This window comes from Marmota marmota, unplaced genomic scaffold, assembly GCF_001458135.2.
Source record: "Marmota marmota marmota unplaced genomic scaffold, marMar, whole genome shotgun sequence".
Taxonomy (NCBI): Eukaryota; Metazoa; Chordata; class Mammalia; order Rodentia; family Sciuridae; genus Marmota; species Marmota marmota.
The window spans coordinates 16,037,292-16,052,715 of NW_026000174.1; the positions used below are offsets into that span (position 1 = coordinate 16,037,292).

At 38.7% G+C, this 15,424-nt stretch overlaps 1 protein-coding gene and 1 pseudogene across 9 annotated transcripts in view; one reads left to right on the forward strand and one right to left on the reverse strand.

Moving 5' to 3' along the window:
* Positions 1-15,424, reverse strand: part of Nup98 (nucleoporin 98 and 96 precursor) — a 114,644-nt gene that overhangs the window by 22,165 nt on the left and 77,055 nt on the right. For 7 of the 9 annotated variants that reach the window (XM_048788158.1, XM_015477516.2, XM_048788157.1 and 4 more), the window contains 5 exons: positions 13,135-13,317; positions 12,098-12,251; positions 9,895-10,324; positions 7,991-8,220; positions 6,299-6,565 (listed from right to left, as the gene is read on the reverse strand). In XM_048788158.1, the coding sequence (XP_048644115.1) occupies positions 6,299-6,565; positions 7,991-8,220; positions 9,895-10,324; positions 12,098-12,251; positions 13,135-13,317 (1,264 nt within the window). Of the gene's footprint in view, positions 1-6,298; positions 6,566-7,990; positions 8,221-9,890; positions 10,325-12,097; positions 12,252-13,134; positions 13,318-15,424 lie in introns of those variants that run through there. The other 2 variants (XM_048788160.1, XM_048788159.1) reach the window with 1 other exon arrangement.
* On the forward strand, positions 925-6,059 carry LOC107156463 (annotated as a pseudogene).

Below are 15,424 nucleotides of genomic sequence, written 5' to 3' on the forward strand. Positions count from 1 at the left end.
TTTAATATTACTAAAAAACAAGCTCGTCAGATTGTAAGCCAATGCCCTAAGTGTGTTATTCACACTCCATCTCTGCCATCAGGGGTAAATCCCCGTGGATTAAAACCAAATCAAATATGACAAATAGATGTAACTCATACTCCTCAATTTGGTAAGCAGTGTTATGTACATGTCATAGTGGATACTTATTCTAGATTTATTTTTGCCACAACACGTACTAAGAAAAATACTCAACATGTAATTTCTCATTGCCTAACAACTTTTTCTGTTTTAAGGTGCCCTATACAGATTTAAACAGATAATGCTCCAGCTTATGTAAGCTCTTCTTTTCAACAATTTTGCCAAGAGTTTAAAATTAATCATAAAACAGAAATTCCTTATAACCCTCAAGGCCAAGCCATTGTGAAACGAGCTCATTTATCTATTAAGCTTCAATTACAAAAATTAAAGGGGGGGAATAGGTTTATGACTCCCCAAAATAGCCTTAATCATGCCTTGTTTGTTTTAAATTTTTTAAACTGTGACGCAGAAGGTCACACTGCTGCTGAGAGGCAAATGTCTCCCTCAGTAACAGGCCCTTTAGGCAGAGTTTTGTGGAAAGATTTACAGACTGGTCAGTGGAAAGGCCCGGACCCGGTGATGATGTGGGGCAGAGGTCATGCTTGTATCTTCCCAGAAGGCGTTTTTCGTCCTATTTGGGTACCTGAACGTGCTATCAGACATGCAAGAGACAGAACCCAGATTCAAGCGACTGAGGATCGACCTGGAGGAGCCCCTATCCAGGAGGAGGAGATATCGGAAAAAGATGAAGAAAGACCAGATTGACCCAGCCGAAAAGCTGATTTCAAGGGAAGATGTGAAGAAGCTAACACCCAGGCTTCCTGAATACTTCGACACCTAGGAGAGAACAGGACCCCAGTGATGATGGTAGCAACAGTAATTGCCCTGCTGGGCTGTCAGGTAAAAGGGGATCAAGTAGACACTTACTAGACATATTTCCCAGATCCACCCCTGGTACACCCAACTGTGTGGACTGGAAAATCTATTCCAGTATTTACTAATGACTCATTCATGATGGGAGGATTTACAGATACTCATATTACTCCCAATCATGTGACTAGATTTAATTATTCTGGCTACAGTGCCCAATTACCTTTGTGTTGGTCACATGATAAACATGCTGGCTGTCTGAAAGTATCATTCGAAGAAAAGACAGCGATTGGTAGACCTAGACTGACAAATAATTCTATTTATGGGGACTTAAGACCTTATACTAGATCAGTAACATAACATAACAAGCCAGTCATTTCTGCAAAACCTCCACGAATACACCACTGTCCAAATAGTTCTACAATTGAGATTGGCACCTTTCCTAGATGGATGGATTGTGTAAATACCTTTCCTGTACAACATAAGGTGTCTAAAAATAGTGGGTATATTTTAGACTGGTCTCCAAAAATTGATAAGAGACAACTACGAAGAAATTCTGCTATGACTCCTGCAGGATTTGTTAGTAATATTTTAACTTATAGTGAAGGTGGTGTTCAGAAAGATGTTTGGCGTTTAATTGCTGCCTCAGAATTCTTACATTTTACAGACAAACCTTTACCAAAATTTGTTGGCAAGAACTGTAAAGAGGGATCTTGCTATGGCTTACGAGCCTGTGTCCAATATCCTTATGTTTTAATTATTGGAAATGTAAAAGTTAAATGGATAGATGACAGATATATTGTTACTTGTAATAAATGTAACCTAACCAATTGTATTACTAGGTATAATGGAGGAAAAGGAGTGCTGATACTACATCAGCCCTCTTTCGTTTTATTGCCTGCTAATATTTCAGAGCCATGGTATGCTGATACTGGTTTACAAGTCTTGCAGCAAATTCATGCCCAGTTAGCAAGGCCTAAACGTGCTATTGGAGTTATAATTGTTGGTGTTTTGGCACTAGTCTCCTTTATTGCCTCAACTGTCTCTGCGTCTCTGACATTGTCTCAAAATATTCAGCATGCAAAATTTCTTAATAATTTAGCTCAAAATACTTCCAAGGCTCTGCTTAATCAAGTAAATATTGATAAAAGGATTGAAACTAAATTAAACGCCTTAGAGGCGACTGTTATAGACATAGGTAATGAAATTTCAGCCTTAAAATTTAAGGAAAGGCTTAAATGCCATGCTAATTATAAGTGTTTGTGTTACAGCTGCCAAGTACAATGCTTCTCTCTGGGATTGGGAGAAGGTTAAAAACCATTTGTTAGGTATTTGGCAAAATAGTAATAATAGCTTGGATATTCTGGAACTTCATCACCATATCCAAGACAATCAAAATAATAGAGCTAATTTTTCAGATCCTTCTTCTTTGGCTAACCAAATATTGAAGGAGTTGAATGGATTCAACCCTGGAAATATTCTTAAACACTCGGCCTGGTACATTATTGGATTATTCTCTTTGCTGTTAATTCTCTTTTGTGTTGTAATTATAGGATGGCAAATCTTCGGAACAAAAATACAAAAACTCCAAAGAGTGAACCGCCGCCTCATTTTTAAGAATAGAAAGGGGGAATATGTGGGGAGCCATTCTGACACGTGACTGGGCGGCTCCCGTTAAGGGTCTGAGGCGTTCTGGCTGTGTTGGAACTTTCCTGGCCCTTTCCTGATGAGAGAACCCGTCCGTGTGGAGGTGTGACTGACCACTGACCCCGGGGGCCCAATCACTGACCCTGACCTTGGAGTGCGGCCCCCCCTCAACCTTCATTGGATGGAATTATCCCCTGAATTTCTTGTTCCCCAATAAAAGGCTACTCCCTGGCGTGCTCGCTCGCTCTCTCTCCTGCTAGCCCTGAGTAATCCTTGCTGCCCTACGGGTGGTTCGAGGTTGGAGCCAGAGAGGGGAGCCGTCTCGGACCTGGTCATAGAAAAAGGTAACTGAGTCTGTGTGTTTTATTTCGATCTCTGCTAGCTAACTTTTACGCCAAGAACCTCATTAATGAAACCAATGCGCAGGCCACATGGTGGAATTGAATGTATAGATTAATTTTGGGAGAACAGACATCTTAAAGATACTGAGGTTTTGAGATCAATCAGTGTTTCTCAACTAGGGTGATGTGCCTCTTGGGAAATCTGTTATAATTTCAAAAGGGTAAAGAACAGGGATGGTGTCAAATAACTAAAAATGTCCATGACAGCCCAACAAAGATAACGATGCTAAGGTTCAGACATATTCTATGAACCTAGAATGTCTCTCTTCATTTCTTTAGATCTATTTATGGTACTGAGTATCAAACCCAGTGCCTCACACATGTCAGCCAAGTGCTCTACCACTGAGTCACAATCCCAGCCCCAATTTTTTTTTAACTTCATTTTTTGGACAGATTGTTGCTGAATCAGTTGTATTTTGCATATTGATTTTGAATCTAAGACCTTGCTGAATTAGGTTTGGTTCCAGCACGTTTTTGTGGATTCCTTAGAACATACAGAATCATGCCATCTCCAAATAAAGACAGTTTTTACTCTTTCCTTTTTTTCCCCTTCTTGGTGCTGGGGATTGAACCAGGATGTAGCTCACCACTGAGCTACACCCCCAACAATCCTTTTTTATTTTGAGACAGAGTCTAAGTTGCTTAAGACCTTGCTATCTTCATGCTTCCCAAATCGCTGGGATTCCAGGTGTGTGCAACCACACCAAGTCTACCTCTTCCTTTCTGTGTTTTCTCTTTCCTGAACTGGCTACAACATTCATGACAGTCTACACAAAAATAGCATGCCCGATTTTAGGGATAAATCACTTAAATCTTCCATCATAAAGTATATTAGCTGTAGATTTTCCATAGTTATACTTGAATATCAGGGTAATAATGGTATCAAAGGATGAGTTTAAAAGTACTCCTGCTTTTATTTTCTGAGATGGACCTGGACCCGTGAGCAAGTGCTGTACACTGAGCTACACACCCAGCTACAGATTCTTGATTTTTTTTTTTTTTTAATATTTATTTTTCAGTTTTCGGTGGACACAACATCTTTATTTTATTTTATGTGGTGCTGAGGATCGAACCCAGTGCCCCGCACATGCCAGGCAAGTGCGCTACCGCTTGAGCCACATCCCCAGCCCCTCTTGATTTTCTCTTTAGTTTTTCTAGTTTATAGTTATGAAAGTGGAAGTAGTGAAGAAAAAGTTTTTAAAGAAACCTGGAAGTCAATACTAAGGATCTGACTTCTGACAATTTTAAGACCTTTCACACTACATATAGTTGTGCTGGTGATTACAACATTATCTTTGTGTGTGTTTGTGTGTCGGGGTTACTGGAGGTTGAAGCCAGTGGTGCTCTACCACTGAGCTATATCCCTAAGCCCTTTTAGTTTTGAGACAAGGTATTGCCAAATTGATAAGGCTGGCCGTGAACTTTCAAGTCTTGCAGTGGAAGAAAAACCAAAAACCAAAAGAAAGAAAGAAAGAAAATCACCAAGTAAATAGCTCAACGCAGAGTTAAAATTCTACATGTTTTCTGTAGGTACCTCTGTACCTAGAAGTGTTCCAGGATAGCCTCCACACCAACAAATTAAATAAACAAGACTCAGATGTTAAGGCCACTGCTCGTTCTGCCCTCTGCAGCCTCTTTCTGCTGTCATCCTTACTGGGGGCATTTTTTCTTTTAGGGGTGGTAGTGGTTGTGGTACGGGGATTGAATTGTTCCACCACTGGGACAGTGTCTCCCTAAGTTACTTAGGGCCTCGCTAAGTTGTTGAGGATGCCCTTGAACTTAAAGATCCTTTTGCCTCAGCTTCCTTAGTCGTTGGGATTACAGGAATGCATCAACATGCTCAGTTCTTTCTACTTTTTGAAAAAGATCTTGCTAAGTTGCCCAGGCTGGCCTTTAACTTGTGATCCTATTGCCTTGTTTCTTTTTAAAAAATTTTTTAGTTATAGGTAGGCACAACATCTTCACTTCATTATTATTTTATTTTTATGTGGTGCTGAGGATCAAACCCATTGCCTCATGCATGCTAGGCAAGCGCTCTACCACTGAGCCCCAGCCCCAGCCCCTGCCTTGGCTTCTTTAGTGTCTGGCTAAAATACTTTTAATTAAGTATATTTATGTTTAAGGTTCCAGAGAGACATTTAAGAGAACAAGACACAGTCCCTATTCTGGTGAAATCAGCAATCTTCCTGAGAAGCCCAGATTTAAAAATTCACAGGTTATAAGACAAATTCACAATTAAGAGAGGGGACAGCCTTTGCTCGACCTGCTGTTTTCACCTTGCCCCGCCCCGCCGGCAGACAGTATGCCTCGTTCTTCGCGGTCATGGGCGCTTCGTCCGCCATGATCTTTAGCGCCCTGGGTGCTGCCTATGCCACGGCTAAGAGTGGCACCCGCATCGTAGCTATGTCAGTCATGAGATGAGGCCGGAGATGATCATGAAGTCCATCATTCCAGTGGTCATGGCTGGGATCAACGCCATCTACGGCCTAGTGGTGGCAGTCCTCATCCTCATCGCCAACTCCCTGAATAATGGTATTAGCCTCTACAGGAGTTTCCTCCAGCTTGGTGCAGGCTTGAGTGGCCTGGCAGCTGGCTTTGCCATTGGCATTGTGGGACATGCCGGTGTTTGGGGCACTGCCCAGCAGCCCCGGCTGTTTGTGGGCATAATCCTGATCCTCATCTTCGATGAGGTGCTTGGCCTCTACGGTCTCATTGTGGCCCTCATACTTTCCACAAAGTAGCCCCTCAAGCTCACCAGCCACAGCACACGATATAAAGACCACCCCCTCCTCATTCCAGAACGAACAGCCTGACACACACACACCCTGGCAGCCGCCCCCTCTGTAGTTGGTCTTATAAATGTACAGTGTCCTAGTGCCCATCATCTGCTGCCCCGCCTGGCCCCTTCCTCCCCGTGTTGTGGACATTGGGTCCATTCATCTCCCATCCAGGCCCCCAACCAGTGAGGATGCCAGCCTCCGGCCCCCGCCCACCGCCCTATAGTGCTCTGTGTATAAGGATGAATTAGAGTTGTCATTTTTCTCTTCACTGGATGTTTATTTATAAAAGATATGACCTGTTCATGCGTCTGTGGGGCAACCCTCGTCTCCCAACTATATAGGTAGAGTGTTGCTTTGTGGGGTCCCCCTTGCTGAGACTCCTTAGATGGAACTGCCCCTTGTGCCTGGTGCCCTGGGCGGTGGCAGAATGCCAGCCACCAGGCCCTGGTGTCCAGCTGTGTCCAATAAAGTTCTGGGAAAGAGATAAGGGACAGTGAGTAGGAAGTAGTCAGAGACATAGAGAAGGGCCATATTACCTACCTGACTGCTGTGCTAAAGAGCAGGCTTCACTGATCCTACTGCCTGTGAGGTAGCTGAAGACAGCTTCTACTGGGTTGTCTTTTCGGGTTAGGGAGACTTCCTCTTCAATCTGAGGAGCAGCAGTGTGGGATAGCCAGCGAGAGAATGCTCTTCTTCGCTCCAGAATCTGAATGTATTCACTGGGCTCATCCAATTGGCTGTCAAGCTCCTTCAGGTGGCCCCATAGGGCTTCACATAGAGTCCATGTCAGGCTCCAGTGCTTCACAACTTAGCAAAGAACAAAAAAAAAGCAATGCTATGACCCCAAGTCTTATAATAACTTCAGAGAGGGAATCATTCTATAATGATGTAAGGAATATATAAATCAACACCACAAACACTAAGTTGAATACCCTGAATCTATTTCCGTATCATTCAGCTTTGTTTCAGAGATAAGTGATACAACTACTTGCTCACTTGATGTATCAGAGGTACATAAGATAACAAATATAACTCTGGTCTTTAAACAGGTTCCCCTAGCCTAATTATGGCTAATTTCACCTCACCTGACAGAATTTAATGAAATTAAAGGATCTTTTCTCTATCTACAAAATGCTTTAAGGAATGTAAATCCTCTGAAAATTTGTAAGGGACTATTCTGTTATAGGGACAACCTAAAAATTACTGGGTCTAAATGACATTGTTCAAAGTAACTTAAGAGTAAACCAATTCTAATCTAGACATTTATATACTAGGTTCACTTCAACTTACAGTTAAATACAGAGTTAAGTGACTTGCTCAAAGTTAGAGACAATATGAAGCTGTGCTAGCCAGGACTCAAAAACAGGTAACAAGTCCAATTTCATACTTTTTTCTTTTTATTGGTACTGGAGATTTAACCCAGGGGTACTTTACCACTGAGTTATATAGCCCCACTTAGCCTCAGCCCATTTAAAAAAAGAAAAAAATTATTTTAGTTTTTTGGTTTGGGGATTGAACTCAGGGGCACTTGATCAATGAGCCACATCCCCAGCCCTATTTTGTATTTTATTTAGAGGCACGGTCTCACTGAGTTGCTTAGTGACTTGCTTTTGCTGAGGCTGGCTTTGAACTCACAATCCTCCTACCTCAGTCTCCTGAGCCTCTGGGATTATAGGTATGCACCACCATGCCCAGCCAACTTCATTCTCTTAACCAGAATGCTATATTGCCTCTCAAGAAATAATGATAATTAAAAAGGTAGCCCTGTTTATCAAGCCACTTATAATTATGTCTTGGGAAGATAACTTACAAGTTTGAGAAGAATATATATGAGACAATGAACAAACACACAGGGCCGAACATAATAAACAAGTCCCCAAATACACAGTACAGCACATTCTAAAATAGTGTAGACTTTTCAATAAAGGCAATTTACTAAACATGTAGTTAAATATAATTTTTCGACTCTTTCGTACATCCAAGTCATTTGACTGGTTACGGCTCTTTTGAAGAAGGATTTATATTAAAAGGCCTAAGAATAATTATAAATGTTGACAGTTTCTTACTTGAGATTGTATTTATACCAATTCAATTACGCAAAAGTATGAGCTTAGGCATACACTTACTAGATTGATGGCAGGAAATTTTTCCTCCAAAAAACATAAACTACTATACCCTTTCCCTTTTTCTTGGGACATCAAAGGTTAGTAGTTAGTAGTAGTGTATACTTACTTTGTGTTTCCAATAATTCTCTAGATGCATTCTTAACCCAATCTGCATAGTCATGAATGACAGCAACACCCGGATTGGGGACAATGAGAGGACACAGTTCATCCACATGGACAGTGCTATGTTTTAATTTAAGCTCCAGAGGTGTCTGGTATAATTGTAGATCTTCATCTAGCTTCCTCTGCCTCAAACTGAGTTTTTCCAAATGAACTTTGAATGGAGACTCAGTCAGTCTATAAGAAACAACAAATGAGGAATAAGATACAAAATGAAGACAAGGCAGAAGCTAAAATTTTCTTACAATCAAATTCACGTGTCTTCTTAGGATTACAAACAGAATACAAAACATTTCACTGTGATTTTTAAAGGATTTTGTTATCTCTGTAAAACCATCAAAATCCAGTTAGAAAAAAAATAAACCCCTTCCCAAGTTCAAAAAAAAAAATTATTCCCTAACATTGAGCTATACTGAACTCATGTGAGATACTGAATAAACAAATAATCTGACCCTGGCATTCAATATCCAAAGGCCAGGTTGGTTATAATAAGCATGGGAATTGTGTAGTCCAGACTTGGAACTGATTATAGAATGTATTGGAATTCTATAAATCCTAAGGCAAAAAATGCAGAATACCCACTTTACAAACACTTAGGTATCGAAAGTCATGAAGCTAAGCTTGTAGATACTAAAGAACCCACTTTAAATTAAAATGAGAATATAGTCAACTTGGCCTGGACACAGTTTTTAAGAATGATGCTAACAGCCAGACGTGTTAGTGCACACCTGAATCCCAGTGGTTCAGGTGGGGAAGGAGGACTGTATGTTCAAAGCCAGTCTCAGCAATTTAGTGAGACCCTAAGTAACTTAGGGAGACCCTACCTAAAAAAAAAAAAAAAAGAGAAAAGAATTATGTTAACCACTTCCAAATTACCACAAAATCAAGTTTATTCTAGAACTGATCACTGTTTAGTGTCTGTGAGGTTCAAAAGATAGTGGTTTATTTTTTTTTAAGAATCAACTCAGAATACATAGTCATCTTCATTTAATCTGCAGCAAAGATTGCTTTTTTAATTATAAAAAGCAAATAAGAAAATTTTACATAGATCTCTGTTAACAGAGAACTTTATATATAATCTGTTAGACACAAATAGTTCTATATAAAGTACATGTAGAATGTAACAATAAATCCCATCATTATGTACAACTATAATGCACCAATAAAACATTTTGGGAAAAAAAAAAGATTCTAACAATGAAGGGCTGTCAGCATAAAAACGTGCATATAAAATTGTTATGTACCCATATGTAAATGTTAATTGTGGAGGCTATATAGAAACATTACAAGCTACCATACATACAACATATACAAAATACTTATCCATGGACTATCAATAGTTTATTCACTCACCTTATAAGACCTAAGATACAAGAAATGTGCTTAATTGAAAACATCACATATATTATGAAATCAATCAAATATCTAAGCAACAAATTAGAAAAAATGGCTAAGGCAATAAAAATGCTAAAAACCCAAAGAAGTTGGGAATATTAGCATTAGGTCTATTACTTTCCTAACTAAAGTATAACCATTTGGTAAGTATGCTTCATAATTTGATAGAATAAATGTAGCTATCTTATTTCAGTCCATAATTATAAAAATATATTCTATCTAAAATTGTGCTAGAAATATATTTAGAAAGATCATAAAACAGGGTCCCAATCTTGGATTTCTTGATAATGAATTTTTTTTCCTCACTTACATATTACCTTTCTTAAAAAGCATTAAACATTAATACGGCTGGGCAACCCAAAGGCAAAATGCTTGCCTAGTACGTGCAAAGCCCTAGGTTCAATTTCCAATATCAAAAACAAACAGAAAACAAAATATCAAGAAGTGTAAACTCACGATTTAACAACTACTGGATTGGGCAGGAATCCATATTCCATAGAATCAGCAAGCTGATGATTTTCCAGTTCATGAGAGCCATTCAGTTGTTTTCCACTATTAGCAAGAGTCCAGTTGGGGCCCCAACCAACCCGAAATGAGCGTCCCATGAATAGGGCCATGTCCATCAAGAGTTTTCCCTTGCCAAATGTAACAGACTTTTCAAGAGGGACTAGGCCTGGTTGCCTGCGTGTACCTACTGTTTTCAACTGAACCTCTGGGGCTGGGCTGGGCACTGTAAACACAGTGGTCAAGGGGGGAGGGACAGACCAAGAGGATGTGGATGGGATATTCATTAAAGATGATACTCTGGGAGTGCGACATTCTTGCACAGAGGCACTTGGTGAAAGAAAAACTCCACTTGTAAATTTTGATTGTAGTAACCCACCAACTGAAACGAGGGGGGGGAAAAGCTCTTAACAACATAGTCTATTGTTTCCTGAACAACAACAAAAATAAGTCAAGCTTAAATCAGTCAATATATTATCAAACTAATTGAATCAGATATGGATTACCAAAGCATGTTAAATCAGTTTTTGCAGAAATTATACATGCAACCAGGAATTCAAGGCAAGAATTTTAGTGATAATGTCAATAACAATACGAACAAACACTACTATTACTACTACTACTTATACTACTATTTTCGAAAAATTACCTAGTGCTTACCTGCAGCAGCCTCTGTATGAGCCATTTGTGTACATTATTTAATTTCATTCTTTAACAACTTTAAATAATGTGCCTTATTATCAACTTCACTTTAAAAATGAGAAAATTTGCTCAAGTTAAGTGACCAATTTCACTAAGTTACCAAGTGATAGGACTAAGAGTCAAGCTTAGGTAAGTCTGGCATCAATGCTCATGCCTTTCTTAGTTCATACTAAATAGTAAGATCAACTCTCAAGTTCTTACCCTCTAATGCTCAATGCTAGACTTAGCACAAAAATACTCTTGAGCTATCTTATGAATGTACATGTACCTTTCTGAAAGACAGTTCTTATTTACTGTCTGTTTTTCAATTTTACATGGTTTCTTTCTTAAAACATGCAGTTAAGAGTTATGGCAAAAAAAAAAAAAAAGAGTTATGGCAGCCTGAGATTCCATGTAGTACTCATTATGGAAAAGGTTATTTAAACAGGAACTGGGGATTTAGCCCAGTGGTAGAGGGCAGCATGCAGAAGATTCCAGGTTTGACTGCGAACACCACAAAGATAAATAAAAATAAATCAATAAATAAAGTTAAATAATGCTTTATCAATTAAAGAATATAATTTGTAATAAGAGCACACAAAGGAATTGAAAAGTAAACACTGAGTTTTTAAGGCAACATAAAGAAATATCTCTCTGGTAGTTCCTCAATTTTCAAAATGTTTTAAAATTGTATTTGCTTAAGTTCTTCATTGACATCAACATTCTATCTACAATTACACTATAAAAGGGAAAGCCTTTTTTTTTTTTCCCCCTTCTGGGGATTGAACTTGGGGGCCACTGAGCCACATTCCCAGACCTACTTTATATTTTATTTGGAGACAGGGTCTCACTGAATTGCTTAATGTCTCACTTTTGTTGAGGCTGGCTTTGAATTTGCGATCCTCCTGCCTCAGCCTCCCAAGCAGCTGGGATTACAGGTGTGCACCACTGTGCCCCGCAGTTGAAAAGGAAAAGCTTTAAAATCAAATATGTAATTGCTTCTCTAGGAAACTGGGAAGGTTTAGGGAAAAGAAGAAATCTGATGATTTCTGTGCATCATGGAAAGCAATATTTATCCCTAGAAAGCAGTAAGATAGTTAGGCCTGCATTAAAAAAATGCAGCACGGAATAACTTGCTGAATCCTCCAAGCAACACATGATAAAAATTAGGTAATCAGAGCTTACTATCTAATCCACATTCATAAGCATACAAAAACATGGCCCCTAAACAAAGTATAAATGCTCTTCTGCATAAAACTTCTGAATCTGCATCACCAGAAGTAACTGTGGTTCTTAAAACTTGGCTACTCCCAAAAGATATTTAAGAGTACAATTTCTTTTAGCATTCGTATGTCATACATATGGCTGTTAAGGGATATGTGCTAGAGACGTTTGCTCAGCTTAGAAGATTAGTGAAAAGCAGAACTTTATGACTCTTCATCTTTTTTGTAAAACAATACATTTTATACAGTACCTAGTGAACGAGATTTTGATGAGTGGGATGCTGAAATGGGGAGTCTGGGAGAACATATTTCTTGAGAAGTATCTCCTTTGGAAGAAAGATGACTGAAGTGTTGATCCATTGTATCTACATCTTCTTCATCAGCAAGCAATGATGCTTTCATGATCTAAAAAGGCAGGATATCTATAGAGTGAGTGTGCTTCCCAGAAATAAAAGGCCATAAAAGAAAAATGGCAGTTTATACCAACCAAAAAACTGCTACTGTTTAGGTTGTGTTCAATTTGAGTATATACTGTATGTGCCTGAAGGACATTAAGTCATATTATTCTCTTTTTTTCATCTGTATTGTCTAACCAGAGCCTGGCGTACTGCAGTTGCTCATGGTATTTGTTGTTGTTGTTACTGGGGATTAAACCTAGGGTCACTTAACTACTGAGTCACATCCCCAGCCTTGCTAAGTTGCTGAGGCTGGCTTTGAATTTGGGATCTTTCTGCCTCAGCCTTCTGAGCCATTCGGAGTACAGGATGCTCCATAGCTCAGCCAGTTGCTCATGTTTTGCTGAATGATTTTAAAAACAAACATAAGCCAAAAGTTAAATTCTACAAAAGGACATGAACCACGCAATGAAGAGACAGTGCTCAAAGAAAGCTGTACCTACCAGGTTTTTTGAATTTTTATATGGAGGACTTCAGAGAGCCTCAAAACCAACACATGAAATACACAAAGTAATATTTATAGAAAAAAAAAAAGAATCATTGCTCACAGTTGTTAAATGACATGTCTAAAGTCATAGGGCAATAAAGTATAAAACTTGGATTAGTACCCAGCTAATGTAAAATCAGAAGGCTTAACTTCTGATTTTCAATATAAGATTCCCACCCTGAATGGGAAAATAAGGCCCAAACATTGGCCACGTTTCTCTTTTTTTCATTTCAGTGAGTACTCAATGGTTTTAAGTAAATAATCCAGGAAGAGGCCTGATATTATGCAAAAAAAATTAAATATTACTTTTGCTTTCTGTCTTAATAAAAGTGGATTAGAACTTCACCTGTAAGACATGTGGATTAATTCCCAGGGAAGATGCAATGTGTGTTGAGGCAGACACAGGTTCCTGATCCTCAGGCACGCTCTCTTCTAACACGGAATCCAAAACTGGCTCCTGGGTGATATCTACCATGTCACTGTCCAGTTCTACAACCCTCCCTAACTGTTCCACCTCTGGGCTCTGGCTCTGTAGATAGCAGAAAGATCAGGGAAGTAGGATTAAATTATACCAGATAAACACCAAGTTTCTAAGATCAGATTTAATTTATTCAGAGTATGATCCAGCAATATTAGATTCTGCCCAGTATATCATGAGGTGAGGCATCAGATCTGCCATAAGATTTAACATTAATTATCCCTCCCCTGACAAGTACTTGGGCTCCAAATGAGGATTTATGGACCTAAGCCAGCCCCATATGGAAACCAATGGTTGTATTCAGACAAAGATTATGCCTTACCTGACTGAGCCATCAACTATAATTTTCTGATTTACAAACTACCCCCACTTGCCTTTTAGTCAGAAACCATTAGGAAGAGAACAAAAGGTACAAACGTCAATGTCTTTAGTAACTCTTTTTTCTTTCTTTTTTTTTGGATACTGGGGGGATTGAACCCAGGAATAGTTTACCACTGATTTACATCCCCAGTCTTTTTTATTTTGAGGGTCTATACCAAGTTGCTTACGCTGACCTCAAACTTGGGATCCTCCTGCCTTCAGTTAATCAAATGTGACTGATATTATAGAATGTGCCACAGTGCCCAGTGACAGTAACTGCATTTTCCTATTTGATATTGGGAATTAAATCCAAGGATACTTTACTACTGAACTAAACCACCAGCTCTTTTTATTTTTATTTTGAGACAGGCTCTCACTAAGTTGTTTAGAGCCTTTCTTAGTTGCTGAGGCTGCCTTGAAGTTGTGATCTTTCTGCCTCAGCCTCCTGAGTAAATGGGATTACAGGCATGTGCCACTGTGCCCTGTAGTAACTATGTTTTCTTAAAGAACATATTCAGAAATACATTTCTAGTTAACACAATTTTGGGTTTAGAAATTTATCTTTTGGGTGAATGAATACCAAAATTAGATAGGCTTTATCTGCAGTACCATGCAAGATATGAAGACTGTCTAATTTCCCAAAGGGATACATAAAGTAATAAAATCAGTAAGAATTTTAAACTAGGAGTAATCTGTTTATATTTGAAAGATTTGAGATATATTTATATTTATTAAGCAGTTTTAAAGATATAATCATGACAGTTTATGGTCAAAAGATAAATACTCAAAAGCTGAAGCATTATATAATTGGTTCAGTACAAATTCACTTCATGTCCTAAATTCACATAAGACTGACTAAATGTTAACAAGTTACTGAGCCAATTTATGAAATATTTGTACATAAAGTTGTACCAATTATTTTTCTTTTTAGTACTGGGGATTGAACCCAGGGGTTACCATTTAGCTACACCCCAGTCGCCCCACAGTCATTGTTGTCTTCCTTTATTTTTTTTTTTACACTGAAACAGTGTCTTGCTAAATTGTTGAGGCTGGTCTCAAAATTGCAATCCTCCTGGGTTGATGGGATTACAGGCATGTGCCACTGTGCCTAATTATTTTTCTTATTATAATATAACTTGCAGATTAATATCCTTCCACAATTTCTGGCTAACTTTTAATGAGTAGCTTATTTCATGATAAAGCTCAAATAAATGCTATTCTAAGACATTTTTAAAATTTGAACTGAAAATTTTTTTTTAAATCACCACTTGTTAACTTTTTCAGTTTTGTCTTCAACTGGATTATTAGTTAGTACTATCTTGCATTTCTTTAACAAATATCTTTACTAAAAGAATGACTGCTACCATATACAACTGCAGAGAAACTGAGGTATTAGACACATGGTGAACTGACGTTTAAGATGTGAATAATACTCAAGAGTGCTCTAATGAAACTGATATTGATTGAAAGGCACAGATGAAGGCCAGGGTTGATACTCTGTGATAAGAGTGCTCTCCTATGCAAGGCCCTGGGTTCCATTTCCTACAGCACAAAAAAATGTCAAAGATGATACTATTTTTTAAATTGGGGAAACTACTAGCAGGTTTGAGTACTTTTATACTTTAAAATCCTTGGTATGAGCTAGGTATGAGAGTGCAACCCTAGAATCCCAGCTACTCTGTAGGTTGTGGCAGGAGGATTGCAAGTTCAAGGCAAGCCCAGACATCTTTAAAATAGAAAAGAGTTGAGGAGTAGATCAGTGGTAAAGCACTTGCCCAGCATGTGCCAAATACTTTTT